At 47.4% G+C, this 27380-nt stretch overlaps 1 protein-coding gene across 2 annotated transcripts in view; it reads left to right on the top strand.

The window, feature by feature from the left end:
* Positions 1–24479: 24479 nt before the first annotated feature.
* AHCY (adenosylhomocysteinase) overlaps positions 24480–27380 on the top strand; it is a 54427-nt gene continuing 51526 nt past the window's right edge. Inside the window, exon 1 of one of the 2 annotated variants that reach the window (XM_003932046.4) lies at positions 24480–24565. In XM_003932046.4, coding sequence (XP_003932095.1) covers positions 24538–24565 — 28 coding nt within the window. In that variant the 5' untranslated portion in view covers positions 24480–24537. Of the gene's footprint in view, positions 24566–25347; positions 25438–27380 lie in introns of those variants that run through there. The other variant, XM_010342688.3, reaches the window with a different exon arrangement.

Raw genomic sequence — 27380 nt, 5'->3', positions numbered from 1 at the left:
GGCTGCTCAACTAATTATACTTAAAATTATTTCTTGATCATATGCTAAACAAAGGGTAGATTATTCATGAGTTTCCTGGGAAAGGGTTGGGCAATTCCTCGAAGTGAGGGTTCCTCCCCTTATAGGGTAACTTCCAGATGTTGCCATGGCATCCATAAACTGTCATGGCATGGGCAGGAGTGTTTCTTTTTTCTTTCTTTTTTTTTTTTTTGAGACAGAGTTTCACTCTTGTTACCCAGGCTGGAGCGCAATGGTGTGATCTCGGCTCACCGCAACCTCCACCTCCTGGGTTCAGGCAATTCTCCTGCCTCAGCCTCCTGAGTAGCTGGGATTACAGGCATGTGCCACCATGCCCAGCTAATTTTTTGTATTTTTAGTAGAGACGGGGTTTCACTATGTTGACCAGGATGGTCTCGATCTCTTGACCTCGTGATCCACCCGCCTCGGCCTCCCAAAGTGCTGGGATTACAGGCTTGAGCCACTGCGCCCGGCAGGAGTGTTTCTTAGCATGCTAATGCATTACAATCAGCATATGAGCAGTGAGGATGATCAGAGGTCACTTTCATCATTATCTTGGTTTTGGTGGGTTTTGGCTGGCCTCTTTACTGCATCCTGTTTTATCAGCAAGGTCTTTGTAACCTGTATCTTGTGCTGACCTCCTGTCTCATCCTGTGACTTAGAATGCATAACCTCCTGGGAATGCAGCCCAGAAGGGTCTCAGTCTTATTTTACCCAAGCCCTATTCAAGATGGAGTTGCTCTGGTTCAACCTATGACTATAGCCTGTGACACAGCCATGTGATGGGAGAAAATTTATGAATGGAAAAAGGAAACTGATGTACAGAAACAACCAGATTGGTTATAGCTTGGTGTTTGCCTTATCTGAACACGATTTGAATAGCTGGCCACATCTAATTGGCCAAAACTTGATGGTTGGCACAAGAGTAGGCTACAGTCTGTTTACAATTCCATTTAGGTTACAGTTCACAACGTACAGACAAACCCTTAGGCTGAACTTCAAAATATGTAAGGAGGCAAGTTTAGGCTAACATTTACTTAAAAGTTGGTACTGAGTAAATATTTGTTATATGAGTGAACAAATTAACCACTAATAATGATGGGGATGAGGAGGAAGAAGGCCCAGATGTGGAGCTATCATCTAAACTAAAGAAGCAGCTGTGTGTGGGAAGCAGTTGACCCCAGTGGGTCCCTGGCTCCTTGCCTGAGTGAGATTATGAACTTCAGAAAAGCCTTTTCCACGCTCCTCCACCTGGCTCCCTTCATCTTCCCAGCTGGTCACAGTCCCCAGGGGTTCATTGGCTTCAAACATCTCTGCAAAGCTCTGAGAGTGTTCTTTGACATTATCTAATTTTTTGCAAGTATGAGGCATGGACAAGCACCTTATAGAAAACACAGAACACTCATACACAAGTATACACTCAATCTAACACACACGCTTGGCCATATCTCATATTCTTGTAACCCTCGCCAGCTAACTTACCCACACACCATCCTAATTAGGCACACTTGTAGACATACATGCTTACACTCGCCCTTAAGATGGTCTCATTCCTCTGTCCCACACACTCACAAACATCTGTAGTATTACAGGAAAGGGGATCTGATGCAGACTCCAAGGGTCTGGATCTCGTGCAAGGAAGAATTCAGGGCAAGTCTGTAAAGTGAAAGCAAGTTTATTAGGACAGTAAAGGAATAAAAGAATGGCTACTCCATAGACAGCAGCTCCAAGGGCTGCTGGTCACCCATTTTTATGGTTATTTCTTGATTATATGCTAAACAATGGGTGGAGTATTCATTTCTCCCCTTTTAGACCATATAGGGTAACTTCCTGACATTGCAAAGGCATTTGTAAATGGTGGTGGCTCTGGCAGGGATATAGCAGTGAGGATGACCAGAGGTCACTCTTGTAGCCATCCTGGTTTCAGTGGGTTTTGGCCAGCTTCTTTACTGCAATCTGTTTTATCAGCAAGGTCTTTATGACATGTATTTTTTGCCAATCTCCTATCTCATCCTGTGACTTAGAATGCCTTAAACCGGCTGGGCCCAGTGGCTCACGCCTGTAATCCCAACACTTTGGGAGACTAAAACGGGTGTATCACCTGAAGTCAGGGGTTCGAGACCAGGCTGGCCAACATGATGAGACCTTGTCTCTACTAAATACACAAAAAATTAGCCAGGCATGGTGGTACATGCCTGTAATCCCAGCTACTCGGGAGGCTGAAGGAAGATAATCGCTTGAACCTGGGAGGCGGAGGTTGTAGAGAGCTAAGACTATGCTGACAAGGGCCAAACTCCATCTCAAAACAACAACAACAACAACAACAACAACAACAACAACAACAAAACCCCTTAAACCGTCTGGGAATGCAGCGCAGTAGGTCTCAGCCTTATTTTACCCATCTCCTCTTTAAGATGAAGTCACTCTGGTTCACACATCTCTGACAATAGCACATGTGCCCTCAAGCATGTAAACCCCTGCCCAAGTTTTCACCTATACCCCCACTCAGACACACACACACACACACACACACACACACACACACACACACAAACCCTCAAGCTCAGCTCCTGTGGCATGTGCACACGGACCCATTTAAACACACTTCTTTGAACACCCCTCTAGGTTTCATCACACACATACACACAGGCAGTGGCCTGGGGCAGTGAACCACACTGGTCAGAGCTTAGTATGATGACCTGTTTCAACAACAGTGATACCCACTGAACATCGGTCATGGGCTGGATATCCTGCACTTTGGGCCTTTATCTCACGCATTTCTCACAACCACCACCCCCTGAAAGCAGTGCTACCAGTCTCATTTTATAGATGGGAAAACGGACTCATAAGTATTAAATGGTAGAGTTAAGATTTTTTTTTTTTTTTTTTGAGATGAAGTCTTGCTCTTGTGGCCCATGCTGGAGTGCAATGGTGCAATCTCAGCTCACTGCAATCTCTGCCTCCTGGATTCAAGCCTTTCTCCTGCCTCGGTCTCTCAAGTAGCTGGGATTATAGGCGCCTGCCACCATGCCTGGCTAATTTTTTGTGTTTTTAGTAGAGACAGGGTTTCACCATGTTGGCCAGGCTGGTCTTGAACTCCTGACTTCATGATCCACCTGTCTCGGCTTCCCAAAGTTGTTGGAATTACAGGCATGAGCCACCGCGCCTGGCCAAAGCTAGGATTCTAATCCAAGCATCTGACTCCAGAGCTCACCCCTTATCTGGTGCAGCTAAGTATATTTTTCAAAAGTAGCCACAACATCTCCCATCCCTCATGTTCTTTGTGAAAGCAAAATCTTGGGACCCCAAACTCACTAAGCCAAAGGGAGAAGTCAAGCTGAGAACTGGGTCATGCAAACCGGTGTCTCATCTCTAATTTGGCTCCTAAATCAGAAAGCTACAAAGATAAAAGCTAATACCTCTCTCATAATTTTCCCACAAGAAAATTCCTTGTGGGCTCCACAATCTTTAACCTAAAACAATTCTGTTGGATTTCACTGTGGCAATGTAAATTGATTGCTTATATTTATGGGTGTTGGACAAAGGACAGACAGAACTCAAAAGTCATCCCTCTGCTCACCTGAGGTAAATGCCTATCTGATCGCCTTTTCTGCCCTATTGTTTACATAAAATTATCTTACATAAAAATGCAGATATACCGAGCCAGACAAAGGCCTAAGTGACTATTTCTCTACCCACCTCTCACACGTAAATTGTATATTCAATGAAAGGCTGATCAAAGACTCAAAAGGATATAACCATCTGTCTCTTATCTAGCCACACCTTTAAAAAATTTCTTCCTCTCCCCCAGTATCCACCCTTTCCCCTTTAAATATTGAAGACCTCAAAATAATCTTTGGAGAAAGGCATAAACCTGCCTCCTTGGTATATGTCCTTAACTTTGGCAAAGAAACCTCCTAAAATGATTGAGACTTGGCTTGGTCATTTTCATTGACTTGCATCTTTTTTTTTTTTTTTTTTTTTTTTGGGAGATGGAGTCTCACTCTGTCACCCAGGCTGGAGTGCAGTGGCATGGTCTCAACTGACTGCAACCTCCAACTCCTGAGTTCAAGCGATTCTCCTCCCAAGTAGCTGGGATTACAGGCATGCACCACCACACCCAGACAATTTTTGTATTTTTAGTAGAGACGGGGTTTCACCATATTGGCCAGGCTGCTCTCGAACTCCTGACCTTAGGTGATCTGCTCACCTTGAACTCTCAAAGTGCTGGGATTACAGGTGTGAGCCACTGTGCCTCGCCTTTTTTTTTTTTTTTTAAGTGGGTGGATCACGAGGTCAGAAATCAAGACCATCCAGGCTAACCTGGTGAAACCCCATCTCTATTAAAAATACAAAATTAGCTGGGCACAGTGGCACACACCTGTAGTCCCAGCTACTCTTGAGGCTGAGGCAGGAGAATTGCTTGAATCCAGGAAGTGGAGGTTGCAGTGAGCCAAGATTGAGCCACTGCACTCCAGCCTGGGTGACAGAGCCAGACTTCGTCCCCCACCCCCACCAAAAAAAAAAAAAAAGAACATTGCCACTCTCCTGTCAAGAGGTAGTTGCTATACTTTGGATGTTTGTCTTCTCAAACTGTATGTTGAAATTTGATCTCAAATGTTAGAGGTGGGGCCTAACGGGAGGTATTTGGGTCATGGGGGTGGATCCCTAATGAATGGCATGTTAATGAGGAAGTTCTAGCTCTATTAATTTCCACAAGAGCTGATTGTTAAAAAGAGCCTGGCACCTTCCCCCCACTCTTGCTTCCATTCTCTCACCATGTGCACGATGGCACCCTTTTACCTTGTGCCATGAGCGAAGCAGCCTGAAGCCCTCACCAGAAACAGATGCTGGTGCCATGCTTCTTGTACAGTCTGCAGAATCATGAGCCAAATAAACTGATACAGTAGGTAGGAAGAAATTATTTAGGCAGACAGTGAGGGCAACAGAATCCTCAGCAGAGCTGCCCTTTTAACAAAAACTAGTCCAAGAAAGTATTTGTTTCTAACAAAGAGCAGCCTGAAAAATTGAGCTGTAAACACAAATAAGCTGGAAGCTTGCATGGGGAGATGCCAGCAATAACAATGGGCTCCCTGGGGGCCACGCATATCCAACAGGGAGGCTCCATCTTCCCTTTTTTTGTTACCACATGTACAGTAGAGGAATAGGTAACATGGGTGCAGGCCAGGCAGAGAACCTACCGGCATAATAAAAGATTCGGGTAGGGGCTACCAGAAATTCATGCCCTATGCAAATGGCACACCTGGTCCAACCAATCTTTCACACCCTGTGTAAATCAGACACTGCCTCCTCACCAGGCATCTATAAACCCCACTGCATTTCACCACGGATCTGGCAGCCCATTTCTCTGACCCCTCTCACCAGCAGAGAGCTATTCTCTTTCTTTCCCCTATTAAACTTTTGCTCTTAACCTCACTCTTTGTGTGTCTGTGTCCTCGATTTCCTTGGCTGTGAGACAACAAACCTCAGGTATCACCCCCCAGACAACAAGGCTCCTTCAAAACCCCTTTTCTGATAAGTTACCAAGCCTCAGATATTTCTTTATAGCAACATAAGGGAATTAAGACAATAGTGTATGGCCCCTTCTCTTGAACTTGGGTGGATCTTTGTGACTACCTGAACTAAATATGACGGAAGTGATAGCACATGACTTCAAAGTCTAGGTCATACTTGGTGATACAACTTGTGCCTGGCTCTCTCTCTTAGGATGCTTACCCTAGGAACCCAGCTACCATGCTGTGTGGAAGCCCAGGCCACATGGAGAGGCCACATATCATATCCGGGCTGGACGCCCCAGCTGAGGTCCCAGGTAACCAGCATCAACTGGCTATCAGGAAATCTTCAAGCTGACTCCAGCCCAGCCACCACCTGACTGCAAACATATGAGAGACCTTGAGTAAGAACTGCCTAGCTGAGCCCAATCAATGCTCCCTCCCCATGAAACAAAAGATACGAATAATAAATAGTTGTTGTTTTATGCCAGTAAATACGGGTGGTTTGTCATGCAGCACTGAATCACCGATGCCAGGGCAGAGAATTACCCACAGTCAGCATCAGCCCACCATGGGGAGGTGATGCCAATCTTTGTCCCTTTTTGGACCCTCTGCTTCTACCCCCAAGATCCAGGATCTCAGAGTACAACCCGCCATCATCGGATCCTTCATAGCAACTAATGGCACAGCCATCTCCTTATATGGGCATGAACTCTTCAGGCCCCAGGCTCCCATCCACAGTTGACTCTTACCAAGTATCAGCTCCGCTGGAGAGACCCTCAGCCAGGTGGCGCTGAAGGAACTGAGAGGCAGACACCCAGATAGAACAGCAAAGTGGGTCTACGGAGGGGTGATGGCGGGGGTAGCAGCATTCTGAACTGAGAGCCTCGGGAGCTGACAGCATTCCAGGCTGAAGGCCCCAGGCGGCGTCTGATCCACGTATTTATTCTCTCTGAACAGGTGAGTCTTATTAACAAACAGGTGTTCTGTGTTTTCTCATAACACAAAATATGCCAAGGAGGCAGCCGGTGCTGATGCTTACCACTGATCACAAACAAACTAGAAAGTATTCTCCACGAGAGAGCCTCGGGGGCAGGGGCAGGTATCTTAAAGAGTTGTTGTAACCAGTGTATGATATTTAGGAAACATTGTCTTGCCACTTTGGAATGCCCCAAGTAGTTTTCTACTTGGGGAGGGGGGCAGCGGCTAGGTTTTCCTTGCCATTGTTCTTCCCAGCAAACAATATATTCTGTCACACACTCAGCATTCATCAATATTCATAAACTGAACATTTCTCAACAGACTCTTTGGTACTTTAGGCAGGTGCTCATCTCTCAGTTTCCTCTTCTGTAAAATGCAGCATCTGATGATCCCAGCCCTTCCCACTCACACAGAGGCTATGAGGAGCCATCCTTGAAGCTAACATTTAATGTGTTATTGTCAATGTTTGCATTTTAAGATCCAGGTTGGCAACTAGAACCACATAATGTCCTAAAAAGACCTTTCAGGACTATGGTAAGCAGCATTCTATGTTTTAGAAAGGGAAACTGAGATATTCATTGTGAGCACAGTCCTGGTACCGAATAATTGCTTCTGAATATGGGGGAGCGTAAGAAGGGAAGAAACAGGCAGTGCTGGTGAAGGATCCACTCTTTTCTCTTGGGAAACCTCACCCCTTGCCCTCCTCCTTCTCTCTGCTCCTACGGTTCCCTGTCCCTGTTTCCCCTTCCCCTTCTGGGTGGCCCCATGCCCAGGCCTGGAATGGGCACCTGGTGGGAACTCCTGAACTGTGGATGCCAGACGTGGCTGATTTGCCTCCCTAAAGGCTCACTCCACCGCCCTCCCAAGCGCTGTTTCCTCAGGACACTTCCTCCACCTGCTTACACTCAAAGGTATTTGAGAAGAAACCCGTGGCTCTCTAGGATGCTCATTTCCTGGGAGGCTTTGGAGCCCCGGGGTGCCAGTTGGCATGATCGCCTGAGCCACTCTTGCTGGTGCCCCCAGCATCTGAGCCTTCTCCATATTCTCCGTGTCCAAGGCAGGACAAGGGAAACAGAGTCACCAGAGTCACCACGATCAGGCTTCCTATCTCCCCCATCTTCTCCTCCCCCTTCCATCTGCATTGGACTCCTAGAGCTGCCATCACGAAGTACCATACATTTGGCTTACAGCAACAGAAACGTATTCTCTCACAGTTCTGGAAGCCAGAAGTCCAAAACCAAGGCATTGGCAGGGGGGTTTCTTCTGGAGGCTCTGAGGAAAGTCTGTTCCCTGCTTCTCTCCGAGTTTCTGATGACTGCTGGCAATCCCAGGTTTTCCGTGTTGTACATGTGTCACTCCAATCTGCATCTGTCTTCACTGTGTGGTCTCTATGTCTGTCTTCTTCCCTTTCTTTGTCTTATAAGGACATTTGATACTGGATTTAGGGGCCACCCTAATCCAGAACTGTCTCAACTCAAGATCCTTAACTTAATTACATCTTGTTTTGGAAGATGCTTCTTCCAAATAAGATCACCTTCGAAGATTCCAGGTGAACATATCTTTCGGGAGGAGGGCCATCATGTAACTCAGAACACCACCTTTGCCCACCTATCTGGAATAAGGTAGAAACTCCTCCTAGTTCCTGGAAATTGGCAGTCAACATCGTGAGTAGTTCCTTGAGTAGCCCCATCCTGTTGATCCTACCCCTGTTTTTGGCTGGGTGGGTTCAACTCCATTAGGAAGAGAGCAGGGTACATGAGGTGGCCTCACTGACATCGGAAAGAGGAAGGAGACAAAAGGAGGGAGATGACTCAGTTGGTGCAAATGAGAACCAAGGTTATTCAGTGACAACCAGTGCTCACTGGGATGATCCTGGGCCACTGAGAAAACTTCAAGTCAGGGATCAGGCTGGCACAACAACTGACATGGGCCAGGGGTGGGGACATATGTTGGCCTGGAGAACTTATGCACCATTCAAAGAGGCCAGCTAACATAGAGCTAACCTGCCTATTGCTATGACAACAGAAGTCTGGTTGCTAATTTTCTCAAGAGAAGCTGGAAATAATGGGGTTCCATGCAAATGTCCCCAGTTTTTGCATTTATTTATTTATTTTTTGAGACAGAGTCTCAAAATTAGCCACCATGCCTGGCTAATTTTTTGTATTTTTAATAGAGATGGGATTTCATTGTGTTAGCCAGGATGGCCTCGGTCTCCTAACCTTGTGATCTGCCTGCCTCAGCCTCCCAAAGTGCTGGTATTACAGGTATGAGCCACTGCATCCCGCCTCTTTTTTTTTTTTTTTTTTTTTTTTTAAGACAGTCTGGCTCTGTTACTGGAGTGATATGATGGCATGACCTCAGCTCACAGCAACCTCTGCCTCCAATTTCAAACTATTCTCCTGCCTCAGCCCAGTAAGTAGCTGGGCCTACAGGTGCGTACCAGTACACTCCACTAATTTTTATATTTTTAGTAGAGACATGGTTTCACCACATTGACTAGGCTGGTCTCAAACTCCTGACCTCCAGTGATCTACCTGCCTCGGCCTCTCAAAGTGCTGGGATTACAGGCATGAGCCACTGCACCTGGACTTGTTTCTGTAGTATGTCTGTACATATGCGCATAAGCATGAGTATTTGTGTGTGATGGTGGAATGTGTGAATGAGTATGTGTTTGAAAGTTTGTACAGATGTGGTTTTAGGTGTAAATATGTTCACTGAATGGAACTCCAGGGGAGCAGAGACTTTGTAGTGTCCTGTTTTTCATCCTTGCCTCTAGCACACTCAAATGAACATGTCCAGCATGGGGGCTGGAGTGGGGAGCATGACTGCAGGGAGAGTAGCCCAGTGGTTACCAGCAGGGACTCTGGATTTAGACAGCATTGGTGCTTCCTAACTGAGGGCAAATAAACCGCTAGGAGCCTCAGTTTTTCCATGCATAAAATGGGCACCTACCTTATGGGGTAGCATCTATAAAGCAGGGCAGTATCTACAGGGAAGTTCAAAGAGCTTAGAATTGTGTATGGAACATAGGACATAATAAATGTTGACTAATATCGTTATACTGGGTGTCACTGTCAACACCCAGCAGGCCCAGCAATGTGGCTCATGCCTGTAGTCCCAGTACTTGGGAGGCGGAGGTGGAAGGATTGCTTGAGACCAGGAATTTGGGACCAGCCTGGGCAACACAGTAAGACTCTGTCTCATAAATAAATAGGCAAACTAGATGTAGTGATGCGTGCCTGCAGTCCCAGCTTCTGGGGAGGCTGAAGCGGGAGGAGTGCTTGAGCTCAGGAGTTTGAAGCTACAGTGAGCTCTAATGGTGCCACAGCACTCTGGCCTGGACAAGAGTGACACCCTGCCTCAACAGAACAGAACAAAACAAAAACACCCTGCCAGATGCTTCCAAGGGCCAAAGGCCCTTCAAAACAAGTCCAAAGACCACTTACTAGCAACAGTCATTATCCTTCTCTGAGCCTTAGTTTCTTCTTATACGGGAGGGAGCGATGAACCTATTTTGTCTGCTCCCGGGGCAGCTGGGAGGTTATCATCACAGCGCTCCAAATCCCGCCCTTCGGACTGCTGCAGTCCGAAGCCAAAGCTGGGAGCAGGGTGCCCTCTCCTGGCACAGTGGAGTCAAGGGCGACTCCAGGCTGCAGGGCTCTTAGCAAATTAGAATAAAAGGGGCCTGGAAGTTCAGACGAGCCTGGAAAGTGAACCCAGAAGCCATCCAGCCCCAATGGGGAAGGATCCAGCCTCAGCCGGGGACACCAGAGACCTGGATTAGGGGACTCCCTGGCTTCACCCCGAGGACAGCCAGGACTGTGGGCTGAAGCCAAGGAGCACCACAGCTTGGGCTCCAGGGCAGACATTTGGGAACATTAATTCATTCCCAAATGTTGTGTGCAGTCTGTGTATCAGGCACTGAGCTGGACCCTGGGGACACAGCAGCTGGCAAAGCTAGACGGCTTCTGTCCCTTCTGGAACCAGTGGGGCAGGCATAATCGGGTGATTTCGTTGTAATGATTTGGACCACACCACCTCACACTCCCCTTTTGGGGTGCCTCTAAAGCCTGCGGCTTAGAGAGGACCCGCGGCTAGGGAGGGGCACTCTCTTGTATTCTTCCAGTCTGGAGGGCTCCTTCTACCGGAGAAACCCGGGGAAGGGCGGGCCGGCAGCTCCTGGGGCGCCCGACTCACTGCAGAGCCGCCAGGGCTGAGAAGGATTGAGGGAGAGAGGGGAGCCCTGTCCAGGGTCTCTAGGAAGTCCCCACCTCTACACTCTCCCGACCCAGCGGGGACTTCGAGGCGGGCCCAGGGGGGCCTGGAGGGAGGGGCGTGGGCAGAGCGGGAAAGGAGAGACCCCTATAGGGGTGGATAAGAAGGGAGGGACTCCCCAGAACTGCATAATCCGGCTCCATCCCCATTAGAGGGCTTCCTCAGGGCCTGCGACTATCCTATCTCGAAGCCTCCAATTAATTCAGAGCCAGACTCGGGACCTTCGGGAGGCGAGCTGGGATGCTGGAGCCAGGAGAGGCCGAAGCTCCGCGGCCAATGGGCAGGTTCCTGCGCCCTCCGCCCCCTCTCCGCCCCTCCGCGCCCTAGACTTCACCATCTGCAAAAGCAAATACGTAAAAGGCAGGTGCAAAGGTCGGGAGGAGGGACCGGGACCGGCTTCTGCCTGGGGTTTCGAGCTTCCCACGCCTCCCCAGAAGCGCCAGTGGAGCCTGGACTTGGAGAAGGGGCATCGACAGTTATTTGTCCAGGGCAGCTTTCCGCGGCGTGGGCGGGGACCCCCAGGGAAGCCTGGTTAGCAGTTTCCTGTATATCCAGCCTGGTATATTTTTTGCAGGTATAGGCAAATACCTGTTTGTGTGTTCTTTTTCCTTTTACTTAAATAATAGCATACTAGGCACACCGTTCTGCACTTTGCTTTTTGCCCTTCATTACATGTTTTGTCGTTGTTTTTTTTTTTTTCTTTTTTGAGACCGAGTCTTACTCTGTTGCCCAGGTTAGAATGCAGTGGTGCAATCTTGGCTCACTGCAACCTACCGGGTTCAGGCAATTCTCCTGCCTCAGCCTCCCGAGTAGTTGGGATTACAGGCTTGTGCCACCATGCCCGGCTAATTTTTATATTTTTATTAGAGTCGGGATTTTGCCATGTTGGCCAGGCTGGTCTCCAACTCCTAACTTCAGGTGATCTGCCCACCTCAGCCTTCCAAAGTGCTGAGATTACAGGCGGGAGCCACCATGACTGGCTGTCATGTTTGTCTGTTTGTTTGTTTGTTTGTTTAGAATAGAGACAGGGTCTCCATTTGTTGCCCAGGTGGAGTGCGATGGCGCTCAGGCCTCAGGCTTGGGGCACTGCTCCTTGCCAGTATATCCTGAAAATCATTGTATATTATCAAACAGTTCCTTTTAAAAAAAATTGGCTGTCTGGGTATTCCACCATGTGGACTGTACCAGTATTTATTTAAGTCTTCCATGCAAGGACATTTAGACCATTTCCAATCTTTTGTTCTCAGCGTCATTTTGCTCACATGTGCGTACGTCTTTGGGATAAATTCCTAGAAGTACAACTGCTTGGTCAAAGGGCATGTGGTTTGTAATCTTGTTAGTTATTACCAGAGTGTCCATTAGAGTTGTGCCAATGTACAATCCCAAAAGCAGCGTAGGAGGAGGCCTGTTTCCCCACACTCTTACCAATAGTGCGTTATTAAATTGTAAACTTTTTATCCATGTGACAGTAAACTTGAAAACAAAATTAATCATTCCATTTCCCCCAGCCACATGGGGAGCCTGGACTTTCACCCCCGACCTGGCACTAAGAAGGTACCCCTCCCCCTCCATGTTTCTTTTATTGTTTCCTTCCCTTCCTCCCTCCCTCCCCACCTCCCTTCCTTCCTTTCCTCCCTCCCTCTTTCCCTCCCTCCTTTCTTCCTTCTTCCCTGCTCTTCCTCCTTTCCTTTTTTTTTTTTTTTTTTTTTGAGACAGAGTTTCGCTCTTGTTACCCAGGCTGGAGTGCAATGGCGCGATCTCCGCTCACCGCAACCTCCGCCTCCTGGGTTCAGGCAATTCTCCTGCCTCAGCCTCCTGAGTAGCTGGGATTACAGGCACGTGCCACCATGCCCAGCTCATTTTTTGTATTTTTAGTAGAGACGGGGTTTCACCATGTTGACCAGGATGGTCTCGATCTCTCGACCTCGTGATCCACCCGCCTCGGCCTCCCAAAGTGCTGGGATTACAGGCTTGAGCCACCGCGCCCAGCTTTTTTTTTTTTTTTTTTTTTAATTTTAAGAGAGGAGGTCTTGCTGTTAATATATTGCTCAGGCTGGTTTTGAATTCCTGGGCTCCAGCGATCCTTCCACCTCAGCCTCACAAGTAGCTGGAGTTACAGGGCACACCACAACTCCTGGCTCATTTTCACTATTAATGATAAAATTCAATCCACTAAGAAAACATAGCACTGGGAAATATGTATGCATGAACAACAGAGCTGCAAAATATGCGAATCAAAAACTAATAGAAATAGACAAACCTGGCCAGGCACGGTGGCTCATGCCCATGATCCCGACGGTGGCTCATGCCTGTGATCCTAATAGTATGGGAGGCCAAGGCAGGTGGATCACTTGAGGTCAGGAGTTTGAGACCAGCCTGGCCAATATGGTGAAACCCCGTCTCTACTAAGAATACAAAAATTAGCCCGGCATGGTGGCACATGCCTGTAATCTCAGTTACTTGGGAGACTGAGACAGGAGAATTGCTTAAACCTAGGAGGCAGAGGTTGCAGTGAGCTGAGATCCCACTACTGCACTCCAGCTTACTCCATCTCAAAAAAAAAAAAAAAAAAAAAAAAAAAAAATTGCTGGGTGTGGTGGCTGATGCCTATAATCCTAGCACTTTAGGAGGCCGAGGAGGTGGATCACCTGAGCTGAGGAGTTCAAGAACAACCTGGCCAACATGGTGAAACCCTATCTCTACTAAAAATATATAAATTAGCTGGGCATTGTGGTGGGAGCTTGTAATCCCAGCTACTCAGGAAGCTGAGGCAGGAGAATCACTTGAACCTGGGAGGTGGAGGTTGCAGTGAGCTGAGATTGCATCATTGGACCCCAGCCTGGGCAATGAAGCGTCTCAAAAAAAAAAAATTGTCAAATTCATTACCCTTCAGAAATTTGGTTTCTAGTCTTGATACTCTCCAAAATTAGGTATAATTATGAATTTCAAATCTTTTTTTTTTTTTTTTTTTTTTTTTTGAGACGCAGTTTCGCTCTTGTTACCCAGGCTGGAGTGCAATGGCGCGATCTCGGCTCACCGCAACCTCCGCCTCCTGGGTTCAGGCAATTCTCCTGCCTCATCTTCCTGAGTAGCTGGGATTACAGGCACATGCCACCATGCCCAGCTAATTTTTTTTTTGTATTTCAGTAGAGACGGGGTTTCACCACGTTGACCATGATGGTCTCGATCTGTCGACCTCGTGATCCACCCGCCTCGGCCTCCCAAAGTGCTGGGATTACAGGCTTGAGCCACCGCACCCGGCCTGAATTTCAAATCTTTAAAAAAAAATTTTTTTCTTGAGACAGAGTCTCTGTCACTCAGTCTGGAGTACAGTGGCACAGTCTTGGCTCACTGCAACCTCCACCTCCCAAATTCAAGCGATTGTCCTGTTTTAGCCTCTCAGGTAACTGGAATTACAGGTGCGTGCCACTACACCCAGCTAATTTTGTGTTTTTAGTAGAGACGGGTTTCACCATGTTGGCTAGGCTGGTCTTGAACTCCTGATCTCAAGTGATCTACCTGTCTCAGCCTCCCAAAGTGCTGGGATTACAGGTGTGAGCCACCATGGCCAAAAAAAAAAAAATTTTTTTTTGAGACAGGGTCTCACTCTGTCGCCCAGGCTGGAGTGTAGTGGCATGATCTTCACTCACTGCAACCTCCGCTTCCCAGGCTCAAGCAATCCTCCCACCTCAGCCTCCCAAATAGCTGGGACTATAGGCATGTACCACCAGGCCTGCCTAGTTTTTTGTATTTCTGGTAGAGATGGGGTTTTGCCATGTGGCCCAGGCTGGTCTCAAATTCCTAGGCTCAAGTGATCTAAATGCCTTGGCCTCCCAAAGTGCTGGGACTACAGGCCTGAGCCATCACACCTGGCCAAATCTTTTAAAATTTAATGGGTACTATTCACAATAGCAAAGACATACAGTCAACCTAAATACCCATTAATGGTAGACTAGATAAAGAAAATGTGGTATGTATATACCATGGAATACTATGCATGCATAAAAAAGAACAAGATCATGTCCTTTGCAGGCACATAGAAGGAACTGGAGGCCACATTATCTTTAACAAACTAACACAGGAACAGAAAACCAAATACAGCATGTTCACTTGTAAGTGGAAGCTAAATAATGAAAACACATGAACAGAAAGAGGGGAACAGTGGACGCTGGGGCCTACTTGAAGGAGGAGGGTGAGAAAAGAGAGAGGTTTAGAAAAAAAACCTGTTGGGTACTGTGCTTAGAGCCCGAGTGACGAAATAATCTGTACACCAAACCCCTAAGTCACCAGTTACCTATGTACCAAACTGGCACATGTGCCCCTAAACTAAAATAAAGGTTAAATTTTTTTAATTTAATGGGTGACAAAACTTTGCCATACACTCACCAACAATGAATATCATCATTTTAAATTAACCTTTTATTTTGCGGTAATTGTAGATTCACATAGAGTTGTAAGAAAGCACACAGAAGGGTGGCTCACATCTATAATCCCAGCACTTTGGGAGGCTGAGGCAGGTGGATCATGAGGTTAGGAGTTCAAGACCAGTCTGGCCAAGATGGTGAAACCCCGTCTCTACTAAAAACACAAAAATTAGCTGAGTGTGGTGGCAGGCATAGGTAATCTCAGCTACTTGGGAATCTGAGGCAGAAGAATTGCTTGAACCTGGGAGGCAGAGGCTGCAGTGAGCCAAGATTGCACCATTGCACTCCAGCCTGGGTGACAGAGTGAGACTCTGTCTCAAAAAAAAAAAGTTATAGAAATGAAATTATACATTATGTGATCGATTGGAATTGGTTTTTGGCACTCAGCATAATTCTCTAAGGATTCATCCAGGTTGCTACATTTATCAATAGTTCATTCCTTTTTATTGCTGAGTATTATTTCATGCTACATGCTATGGCTGTACTAATCTGTTTAATTGTTCATCCATTAACAGAATCTGGCTGCACAGGGTGGCTCATGCCTTTAATCCCAGCAGTTTGGGAGGCCAAGGCAGGAGGATCACTTGATGTCAGCGGTTCAAGAGCAGTCTGGCCAATATGGTGAAAACCTCTCTATTAAAAATACAAAATTAGCTGGGCGCGGTGGCTCAAGCCTGTAATCCCAGCACTTCGGGAGGCCGAGGCAGGTGGATCACGAGGTCGAGAGATCGAGACCATCCTGGTCAACATGGTGAAACCCCGTCTCTACTAAAAATACAAAAAACATTAGCTGGGCATGGTGGCACGTGCCTGTAATCCCAGCTACTCAGGAGGCTGAGGCAGGAGAATTGCTTGAACCCAGGAGGCGGAGGTTGCGGTGAGCCGAGATCGTGCCATTGCACTCCAGCCTGGGTAACAAGAGCAAAACTCTGTCTCAAAAAAAAACCAACCAAACAAACAAACAAACAAACAACAAACAACAAAAAAAAATTAGCCAGGCGTGCTAACACGTTCCTGTAATCCCAGGTACTTGGGAGGTTGATGCACAAGAATGGCTTTGAACCCAGGAGGCGGAGGTTGCAGTGAGTGGAGATCGAACCATTGCACTCCAGCCTGGGCGATAGAGTGAGACTCCATCTAAAAAAAAAAAAAAAAGCAAAAAAAAAAAAGCTGAAACAGTAGGAAATTGGCTATATCAATTGCAATATATCCATAGGCTAGAATATTCATTGCTGGAGAGGCTGCATAAGGCCAGACTAAGATGCCTGGACCTTATTCTGAGAGCAGCAGTCTCTAAAGCTTTGTTCATCTGAACCTAATGGTACACAGATTAGCAAACATCTCATTAGCTGGTGTCTTGAAGTACAATATACAGTTAGGATGAGATTCATCATTAATTAGTGAGAGGGCATGTAAATTCATACACACACACACACACACACACACACACACACACATATATTTTTTGAGACAGAGTCTTGCTCTATTGCCCAGACTGGAGTGCAGTGGCACAATCTTGGCTCACTGTAACCTCTGCCTCCTGGGTTCAAGCAATTCCCCCCCTGCCTTAGCCTCCTGAGTAGCTGAATTTACAGACGTGCACCACCATGCCCAGCTAATTTTTGTATTTTTAGTAGAGATGGGGTTTCACTATGTTGGCCAGGCTGGTCTCAATCTCCTGACCTCAAGTGATCCACCCACCTCAGCCTCCAAAAGTGCTGGGATTACTGGCATGAGTCACCGTGCCCAGCCCGTAAATTCGTATTTCAAAGTGTCTTTTTCATCATTTTTTTCTAAAATTTTATTACATTCCTTACAACATGGCTGACAAAGACCAGCATTCATACCAGAAAGAGGAGACCTGTCAGCTGTGTCCTTTTCTACTTTTTTGCTATGCTGGTAATTTTCCAAGAATCTGGAATTTGCTATTTCTTCGCAGGAATATTTTGAAGCCATTTGTCTGTTTTGTAGGACAACCTAGTAACATGATCCTTACGTTCAATTAGACTACCACAACTCACCACACACTGCAGTGCACTGCAGAAGAATGCTGAAAGGCATGTGTGAAGACCCTGCTGCCCACCTCCCAGGTGTGGACCCTCATTCCCTCAGGAAGTCTCTGCCTGACACAGGCCCTCATGACAATGGCCCTCAGACAGAGGTCAGATGTACAGATCAAGTGAGGCCAACACATTTACTGTATCATAGAAGAGTTCAATTCTTTGTTCATTTTTAAGTTATAAAATGAATTGAGGCTGGGCATGGTGGCTCACTCCTGTAATCCCAGCACTTTGGGAGACTGAGGCAGGAGGATCACCTGAGGTGGGGAGTTTGAGACCAGCCTGACTAATATGGTGAAACCCTGTCACTATTAAAAATATAAAATTAGCAGGTCATGGTGGCACATACCTGTAATCCTAGCTACTTAGGAGGCTGAGGCAGGAGAATCGTTTGAAGCTGGGAGGTAGAGGTTGTGGTGAACCAAGATCATGCCATTGCACTCCAGCCTGGGTGACAGAGTGAGACTCTTTCTCAAAAAAAAAGAAAGAAAGAAATAGAAGATTTAATGTTTTCCTACTATACCTTAATGAATGGTCTTGTGATCACACCAGCTGTGTAGACCACTGTTTTAGGCAGCAAGAACCCAATGAACAGTTGTTTTTTTTTTTTTTTTTTTTTTTTTTGAGATGGAGTTTCGCCCTTGTTACCCAGGCTGGAGTGCAATGGCGCGATCTCGGCTCACCGCAACCTCCGCCTCCTGGGGTCAGGCAATTCTCCTGCCTCAGCCTCCTGAGTAGCTGGGATTACAGGCACGTGCTACCATGTCCAGCTAATTTTTTGCACTTTTAGTATAGACGGGGTTTCACCATGTTGACCAGGATGGTCTCGATCTCTCGACCTCGTGATCCACCCGCCTCGGCCTCCCAAAGTGCTGGGATTACAAGCTTGAGCCACCGCGCCCGGCCAGTTTTGTTTTTTTTTTTTTTTTTGAGACAAGGTCTTGCTCTGTTGCCCAGGCTGGAGTGCAGTGGTGCACTCCACTGCAACCTCTGCCTCCTGGGTTCAAGTGATTCTCCTGCCTCAGCCACCTTGGTAGCTGAAATTACAGGCATGCACTACCACGCCTGGCTGATTTTTGTATTTTTATTAGAGACAGGGTTTCACCATGTTGGCCAAACTGGTCTCAAACTCCTGTTTTTAAGTGACCCACCTGTCTCGGTCCCCCACCCCCAAGTGCTGGTACTACAGGTGTAAGCCACTGTGCCTGGCCTATAGTTTTGAAGAAGGAGGAAGATATGGGCCACTTTGTGTTTCTGACTGTGGCTATAAGGGTGCAGATGAATGGGGCACGGGCAGGATGCATGCTTAGAGACCAGTCAGGAGGCTGGTGCACTAGTCCAGGTGAGAGACGGCCAAGGATGAGATCAGGTAATTGGCTGTGGGGTAGAGAGAAGGGGATGGATTTGAGAGCTCTTTTGATGATAAAGTGGGTAGTTACTGGGGGAAGGGAAGTGCCAGCCAGTCAAGGAAATGAAGCACACAAGACGTAGTGGAAAAAGATAAGGGTGCCTACATCCACCTCTTCTGTTTACCATTGTACCAGATGTCCAGCCAATGCAGTCGAGCAGGGGAAAAAAAAAGGTGTCAGGATTGGAAAATAAACAAAATTGTCGTTATTCACCATGATATGATTGTATACATAGTTAATACAAAACAATTTATAGACAAGTAAGAGTTCATCGATGCTATAAAAATAGATCAATCTACTAAAATCAATTCATTTCTATACATCTGCTACAGATACCTAAAAATGAAAATTAAAAAAATTATTAATTTCTTTTTTTTTCTTTTCTTTCTTTTTTTTTTTTTTTGAGACAGAGTTTCGCTCTTGTTACCCAGGCTGGAGTGCAATGGCACGTTCTCGGCTCACCGCAACCTCCGCCTTCTGGGTTCAGGCAATTCTCCTGCCTCAGCCTCCCGAGAAGCTGGGACTACAGGTGTGCGCCACCATGCCCAGTTAATTTTTGTATTTTTAGTAGAGACGGGGTTTCACCATGTTGACCAGGATGGTCTCGATCTCTTGACCTCGTGATCCACCCGCCTCGGCCTCCCAAAGTGCTGGGATTACAGGCTTGATCCACCACGCCCGGCATTAATTTCTTTTGAGACAGGGTCTTGCTCTGTTACCCAGGCTGAAGTGCAGTGGCATGATCTCAGCTCATTGCAACCTCTGCCTCCTGAGTTCAAGTGATTCTCCTGCCTCAGCCTCCCTAGTAGCTGGGACTACAGGTGTGCACCACCACACCCAGCTAATTTTTTATATTTTTGGTAGAGATGAAGTTTCACCATGTTCGTCAGCTGGTCTCCAACTCCTGACCTTATGATCTGCCTGCCTCGACCGCCCAAAGTGCTGAGGTTATAGGCATGAGCCACTGTGCCCAGCCTATGTAGATATTCTTTAATGATTTTATATGAAGTTAAGTTCTATATTGTTCTTCATAAAGGTCCTGAACATATTTGGTTACATTTATTTCTAAGTGATTTTTTTTTTTTTTTGAGACGGAGTCTCATTCTGTCACCAGGCTGGAGTGCAGTGGTGCAATCTCGGCTCACTGCAACCTCCATCTCCTGGGTTGAAGCAATTCACCTGCCTCAGCCAACATGGTGAAACCCCATCTCTACCAAAAATATAAAAATTAGCTGGGTGTGGTGGCTCACATTTGTAATCCCAGATACTTGGGAGGCTGAGGCAGGAGAATTGCTTAAACCCAGGAAGCGGAGGTTGCAGTGAGCCGAGATCGCACCATTGTACTCCAGCCTGAGTGAAAAGAGCAAGACTCCATCTCAAAAAAAAGAAAATAGACTATCTATATAAATGGAGAAAAAAATATATATACCATACTATGTTAACGATTAGAATATTTAATTATGTAAAGATGTTTATTCTCACCCAAAATAATTTATATATGAATACAATTTCAGTAAAAATTCCAAAAATGCTTTTTCCTGTAGAACTTGACAAATGATTCCAAAATTATATGGATGAGTAAACACCTAAGACAGTTAAGACACTCTTAAAGAACAAGGTGGGGGGACTTCTCTTACCAGGTAAGAGAAGTCAAGATTTATTATGAAGCTCTAGTAATTTTGACAGTGTAAAATTAGCATAGATCAATGCATCCAAATAGAAAATAGACATAGACACAGATTGGAGTGTTCATGGACACTTAATCAGTGATGGAGATGGCACTGCAGGTCACTGGGGGAAGGATGCACTGTTTATTAAGTGTTGTAGGGACAATTGCTTAGTATGGAAAAAAAAGATAGGATTTCTACCTCACACCACATCCATGTTTGACTTATAAAACTTTAAGACATGGCCGGGCGTGGTGGCTCAAGCCTGTAATCCCAGCACTTTGGGAGGCCGAGGCGGGTGGATCACAAGGTCAAGAGATCGAGACTATCCTGGTCAACAAGGTGAAACCCCATCTCTACTAAAAATACAAAAATTAGCTGGGCATGGTGGCGCATGCCTGTAGTCCCAGCTACTCAGGAGGCTGAGGCAGGAGAATTGCCTGAACCCAGGAGGCAGAGGTTGCAGTGAGCCGAGATCGCGCCATTGCACTCCAGCCTGGGTAACAAGAGCAAAACTCCATCTCAAAAAAATAAAAAAAATAAATAAAAAAAAAAAACAAACTTTAAGACACTATAGGAGAGGGCTAGGTGTGGTGGCTCATGCCTGTAATAGCAGCACTTTGGGAGGTCAAGGTGGGTGGATCATTTGAGGTCAGGAGTTTGAGACCAACCTGGACCAACATGGTGAAATCCCCGTCTTTACTAAAAATATGAAATTAGGCAGGTGTGTTGGTGTGTACCTGTAATCATGAGAATCGCTTGATCCCAGGAGGTGCATGTTGCAGTGCATTGAGATTGCACCACTGCACTCCAGCCTGGGTGACAGAGGGAGATGGCCTCAAAAAAAAAAAAAAAAAAAAAAAAAAGAAAGAAAGAAAGAAAAGAACAGAAAAGGAAGTTGAGCCCAGGAATTTGAAACTAGCCTGAGCAACATAGTGAGACCCTGTGTCTTAAAAAAAAAAAAAAAGCAAAGGAATTATTATTATTATTATTATTATTTTGAGACAGAGTTTCGCCCTTGTTACCCAGGCTGGAGTGCAATGGCGCGATCTCGGCTCACCGCAACCTCCGCCTCCTGGGCTCAGGCAATTCTCCTGCCTCAGCCTCCTGAGTAGCTGGGATTACAGGCACGCGCCACCATGCCCAGCTAATTTTTTGCACTTTTAGTAGAGACGGGGTTTCACCATGTTGACCAGGATGGTCTCGATCTCTCGACCTCGTGATCCACCCGCCTCGGACTCCCAAAGTGCTGGGATTACAGGCTTGAGCCACCGCGCCCGGCTCGCAAAGGAATTATTAAGACAAAAATCACTGTTGCGGTAACTCCAGGGGTGGGAAGAAGGAGCATGTGATTCAGAAGCAAAGCAGGGCTGCGTGCAGTGACTCAGGCCCAACACCTTGGGAGGCCAAGACAAGAGGATCCCTCAAAGTCAGGAGTTCAATACCAGCCTGGGCAACAAAGTGAGATCCCGTCTCTACAAAAAATAAAATAAATTAGCTGAGTATGGTGGCACATGCCTATAGTGCAAGCTCCTTGGGAGCCTGCGGTGGGAAGATTGCTTGAGTTCAGGAGTTTGAGGCTGCCATGGGCTATGACTATGTCACTGCACTCTAGCCTGGATGACAGAATGAGACTCTGTCTCTTTAAAAAAGATTTCTGGGGTGAGGCTGTGTTTTATTCCACGGATCCATGGATCAACTGGATGTAAGTGGCCACAGCAGCCATAAGTGTGAGGTAGAGAGCAGAGAAAGAGGAAAAAAGAAACACCAACCCTTGAAGGTGCTGCAGGAGAAGGAACCATGGGAGGAGAGTCAGGAGAGTTTAAGGCCAGAGCAGGAGGTATGCAGTGGGGAGGATGCGGGCTCAGGCATAGGACATTCTGACAGGTTCCCTGATGACCTTGGCTGGAACAGTTTCAGCAGAGACCTGGGGATGGAGGCCACACAGCTGAGAACTGGATGGGAGAGGATGAAGAGCAGACCGAGAATGCAGATATCTCTGAAAAAGCTTGAGAAGGGGAGAAAGGAGACAGGAGGGTGAGGGGAGGGCATTGGGAGGATTGAGGGCAAGGGTGGGGGTGGCATGAGGGGTGGAGGAATTCCCAGATAGATGTTAAAAAGGTCTTCAAGGCCAGGTGCAATGGCTTACGCCTGTAATCCAACCACTGTGGGAGGCTGAGGCAGGTGGATCACTTGAGGTCAGGAGTTTAAGACCAGCCTGACCAACATGGTGAAACCCCATCTCTACTAAAAATACAAAATTAGCCACGTGTAGTGGTGCACACCTGTAATTCCAGCTACTTGGGAGGGTGAGGCAGGAGAATTGCTTGAACCCGGGAGGTGGAGGTTGCAGTGAGCTGAGGTCACACCATTGCACTTCAGCCTGGGTAACAAGAGTTAAACTCTGTCTCAAAAACAGAAAAAAAAAAAAAAAAAAAAAAAAAAAAAGAGCCGGGTATGGTGGTGAGTGCCTGTTGTTCCAGCTACTCAGGAAGCTGAAGCAGGAGAATCACTTGAACCCATGAGGCGGAGGTTACAGTGAGCCTAGATGATGCCACTGCACTCCAGCCTGGGCAAAACAGTGAGACGCCATCTCAAAAAAAAAAAAAAAAATTCAGTGGAAAAAAAGCATTAAAAAAACCAACATAACTATAAAAATAATATAAATTACAAAACAACTATTTACATAGCATTTACAATTATTAGTCATAAGTAATCTAGAGATGATTAAAGTGTATGGGGAATATGCATAGGTTATATGCCAATACTACCTCTTTCTTTTTTATTTTGATGGACTTTTGCTCTTGTTGCCCAGGCTGGAGTGCAATAGTGCGATCTTGGCTCACTGCAACCTCTGCCTTCCGGGTTCAAGCGATTCCCCTGTCTCAACCTTCCCAGTAACTGGGCTTATAGGCACCTGCCACCATGCCTGGCTAATTTTTGTATTTTTAGTAGAGACAGGGGTTTCATCATATTGGTCAGGCTGGTCTCAAACTCCTGACCTCAGGTGATCCACCCACTTCGGCCTCCCAAAGTGTTGGGATTACAGGCATGAGCCACTACGCCTCGCCTAATACTACCTCATTTTATATGAGGGACTAGAGCATAGAAGGGTTTTGGAGTCCACAGTGGTCCTGAAACCAATCCCGGCTTCCCATGCCTAGGGATCACTGAACAATACGCAGCAGAAAAATGAATATACTCAAGCTATATGCATGACTCTCAGGAATAAATGCTCACAGAGAAAAGCAAATTGCAGAAGGGTAAATACGGTTGATATATAAAGGTATTAAACACAGAAAGAACTGTTTAATGACATACATAATGCAGTAAAAGTATAAGAAATGCATGCAAACTTACCTAAATTCAGGGTGGTAGTTACTTGGGGTAAGGTGAATATTTGGGATGTCAGGTAGGTACCTGACAAATGGCAACTTTGCTTTGTTTTTGTTTTTGTTTTGAGATAGGGTCTTGCTTTGTTGCCCAGGCTGGAGTCCAGTGGCAGGATGATAGCTCACTGCAGCTTCGATCTCCAGGCTCAAGCCATCCTCCCTCAGCCTCAGCGTCCCAAGTAGCTGAGACTACAGGTACAAACCCCAACGCCCGCCTAATTTAAAAGAATTTTTTTTTGTAGAGGTGAAGTCTTCCTATGTTGCCCAGACTGGTCTTGAACTCCTGGGCTCAAGTGATCCTCCCACCTTGGCCTCCCAAAGTCCTGGGATTGCAGGTGAGAGCCATCGCGCCTGGCCTGCAACTTTACTTGTAATAATCTGTGTGGTAGGTGTCATTCGGCCCATTTTACAGATTAGGAAATTGAGGCACAGGGAGGTGAACTAGCGGAATTTCAGTTCCGCTTGGTTTTGACATTGAATTAACTGGCTGAACCTGCAAGAGGACGGCCCGGCTGGGTCTCAGGCCTCTCCCGGCGCTCCCTTTCGGACCAGTGCGTGAGGTCCCTGGGGCCAGGCCTTGCGAAATTCTGAGGCTTCTCGACAGAGATCGAAATCCTCTCTGGCCCCGCCCTGCGCGTTGGGCCACGCCCCAGCGGCTCATGAATATGCAAGTACCAGGAAGATATTTAAAGGAGCCGGCGGCAAGCGCATATCCCTGCCCCGCGTCGCCCGCCCAGTGCCTGTTCTCTGACTGAAGCCCAGCCCCCTTCGCCAGTGCCCGTCACCAGCGTCGCCAGCATGTCTGACAAACTGCCCTACAAAGTCGGTGAGTCCCAGGACCTGCAGCCGGCTTCCGCTGCTCGGCGCCCACCCGGCGCGTGCTCGGGGCGGGGACCGTAGGGCCGACTCCGGGCGCTCTGGACCCCCTGAAATCACAGGCTCGGCGCATTCCTGGCCGCGCCAAGCCACCTGGAAGTTGGAGTTCTCGTGCGGCCGTAAGCTGACCTTCCTGGGTGGCCGCTGACTACGAGTCCCAGCGTGCCCCGCGATGTCGGGGGCGGCCGCGCGGGCTGTGAGCCGCAAACTGGCGGCGTGCTCCTTGGGAGAGCACGCCTGGCCGCGGCCTGGAACGGCGGACACCTGCCGGACTCTGCTCAGGGGGCCTGCGCCCTGCCTTCTGTGCCTGGACCGGACCCTGTCCAGCTGGGCGGCCCCGACGAGGGTCCACCCCTCTCTGGGCCTCCTACAGGGATGGCGAGGGCACTGGAGCTTCGGAGGGTGTATGAGGAGAGGCCTGGAAAGCGAGCCCCAGGCCGGCTCCGGTCCTCTCCCCGGGGACTTTGGGCCAGTTACCCAACCTGTGGGATCCCCCACCCCGCCAGCAGGAGTGGTTAGAAAAATCCTGCTGTCCCACCGATTGAAGTGTGATCCAGGGATAGTTAACATTTACTTGGCGTTTCCTGTGGGTTCGGCACTGCCTTCTAGCTTTATTCTATTTTCATGGCTCTCTAGGGAGACTGTTACCGTTTTATGATGAGAATCCTGAGACAGAGGTAACTTGCCCCCAGTCTTACAGCTGGTGGTGATGGAGCAAGATTGGAACGCAGGCCATCTAGACCTGTGACGCACCACCCTTTTCTCCACTGTGTGCAAGCAAATACACGCGGAACAATCCTATTGGGTTTTCAGCAAATACCAGTTAAGTTTGGCTAGTAGCTATTCAAGTAACTTTGACACAATTAGAACGGGCGTGGTGACTAACACCTGTAATCCCAGCACTTTGGGGAGGTGGAGGTGGGCCACCTTGACGTCAAGAGTTCGAGACCAGCCTGGCTAATGTGGTGGTCTTGAAACCCTGTCTCTACTAAAAATGCAAAAGTTAGCTGGGTGTGGTGGCAGGCGCCTGCAATCCCAGCTACTCGGAAGGCTGAGGCAGGAGAATTGTTTGAATGTGGGAGACGGAGGTTGCAGTAAGCAGAGATTTCCCCACTGCACTCCAGCCAGGAGGCTGAGGTGAGTGGATCGTCTGAGGTCAGGAGTTTGAGACCAGCCTGACCAACATGATGAAACTCCATCTCTACTAAAAAATACAAAATTAGCTGGGTGTGGTGGTGAATGCCTATAACTGCAGCTACTCAGGAGGCTGAGGCCGGAGAATCACTTGAACCCAGGAGGTGGAGGTTACAGTGAGCAGAGATCGCGCCACTGCACGCCAGCCTGGGTGACAGAGCGAGACTCCATCTCAAAAACAAAAGCAACAACAAAACGCGCGCGCGCGCGCGCGCACACACACACACACACACACACTATTAAGTCTGGAGAACAGCATCCACATTTATGGGACACTTGTTGTATATCTGGTGATTTACATGTATTTACAGAATAATCTTCGTAGAGGTGGACGTTATCCTGTTATATAGAGCTTGAAATTGAGGCCCCTGGGAAGTGACTTGCAAAGATTCTGTTGAAATAATTCAAGTTGCTACCAGAGTAGACTGTCTCCATTGTGTGGATGATGAAACTGAACCCAGAAAGGTTATGTCAAGGTCATATTAGTAGTAGAGCTGGAATGGGGCTTGTCATACTGTGGAGAGATTAGTGGGTCAGGATTGGGGGCACTGGGTTTTGTAGGTGGAGATAAAGCTGGATTTGGGAGAGGAGGAGCTTAGCAGGATGGGGCTGGAGGAAGGAGGCTCTGCTGTGTGCCAGATCTTGATCATATGGCATCTTCTTTACTTAGGGCGCATGTAAGCTAGGGATGATTATCCTCATTTTACAGATGACGAAACTGATGTTTAGAGGGGTTCTTGCTGTTCTTCTTGGCTTGTCCTAGGGACAGTTGCTCCTGTGACTTCTGCAAGTCCTTAGCTCCAGCGATTGGAGCATCTAGCCTCTCCTGTGCCCTTGGAGTTGAGGGTCCCACAGAAAACTGTGGGACTGGCACAGTGTCCTCGAGGGCACTGAAGGAGCTATTTTTAGCTGGAGGGACATGTAGTGGTGAAGGAGTGGAGCATAGCAGCACAGGGCATAACCCATTTTCCCATATAGCCTGGCCCCTCCGAGGAAGGCCTTGAGAGGGGCCTCTGCTCTAGCCCTACCTGGCTGTCAGTTATGCTTCTGCCACTAATTGGCTATGGAACCTGTGGCAGACTTCTCTCTGCAGTCTGAGTTCTTTCCTCATTAGTAAATGTTGGGACTCGGACTAGGTTCAGATTTGTGTTGTTTTTCCCCGTGTCACGTGCCAGCCCCTTTCATGGATCTTTCATTCAGTTCTGATGACAGAGATGATCAGTAAACAGTTGTGTTTCCAGCGCAAGGCCGTGCTGTAGACACATAGGTGACCCAAGGACAGGGGTGGCACAGGCATACATACAGATAAAGTAGTATTGTCTCCATTTTATGTGAGCAGATCTGACACTTGTCTGTCTCCATAGTCACTACCCCAGTTCTGGTCTCTCTCCTTGTGGGTCTCCCTGGATCTCTTGCTGCAGAGATCCACACAGCAGCCAATGGGGTCTTTTCAAAAAACAAATCTGGTCTTTGAATGCTGACTCCCTAAAAACCGTAGGCTCCCTACTTTGCTGGGACTGAAGTCCTGACTCATCTTACCCACTCTATTTGAATCATCCTGGTGCACTGTT

This window comes from Saimiri boliviensis, chromosome 9 (genome assembly GCF_048565385.1).
Source record: "Saimiri boliviensis isolate mSaiBol1 chromosome 9, mSaiBol1.pri, whole genome shotgun sequence".
Taxonomy (NCBI): Eukaryota; Metazoa; Chordata; class Mammalia; order Primates; family Cebidae; genus Saimiri; species Saimiri boliviensis.
The sequence above is the reverse complement of the archived record's forward strand: the minus strand, read 5'-3'. Positions and strand labels throughout refer to the sequence as shown.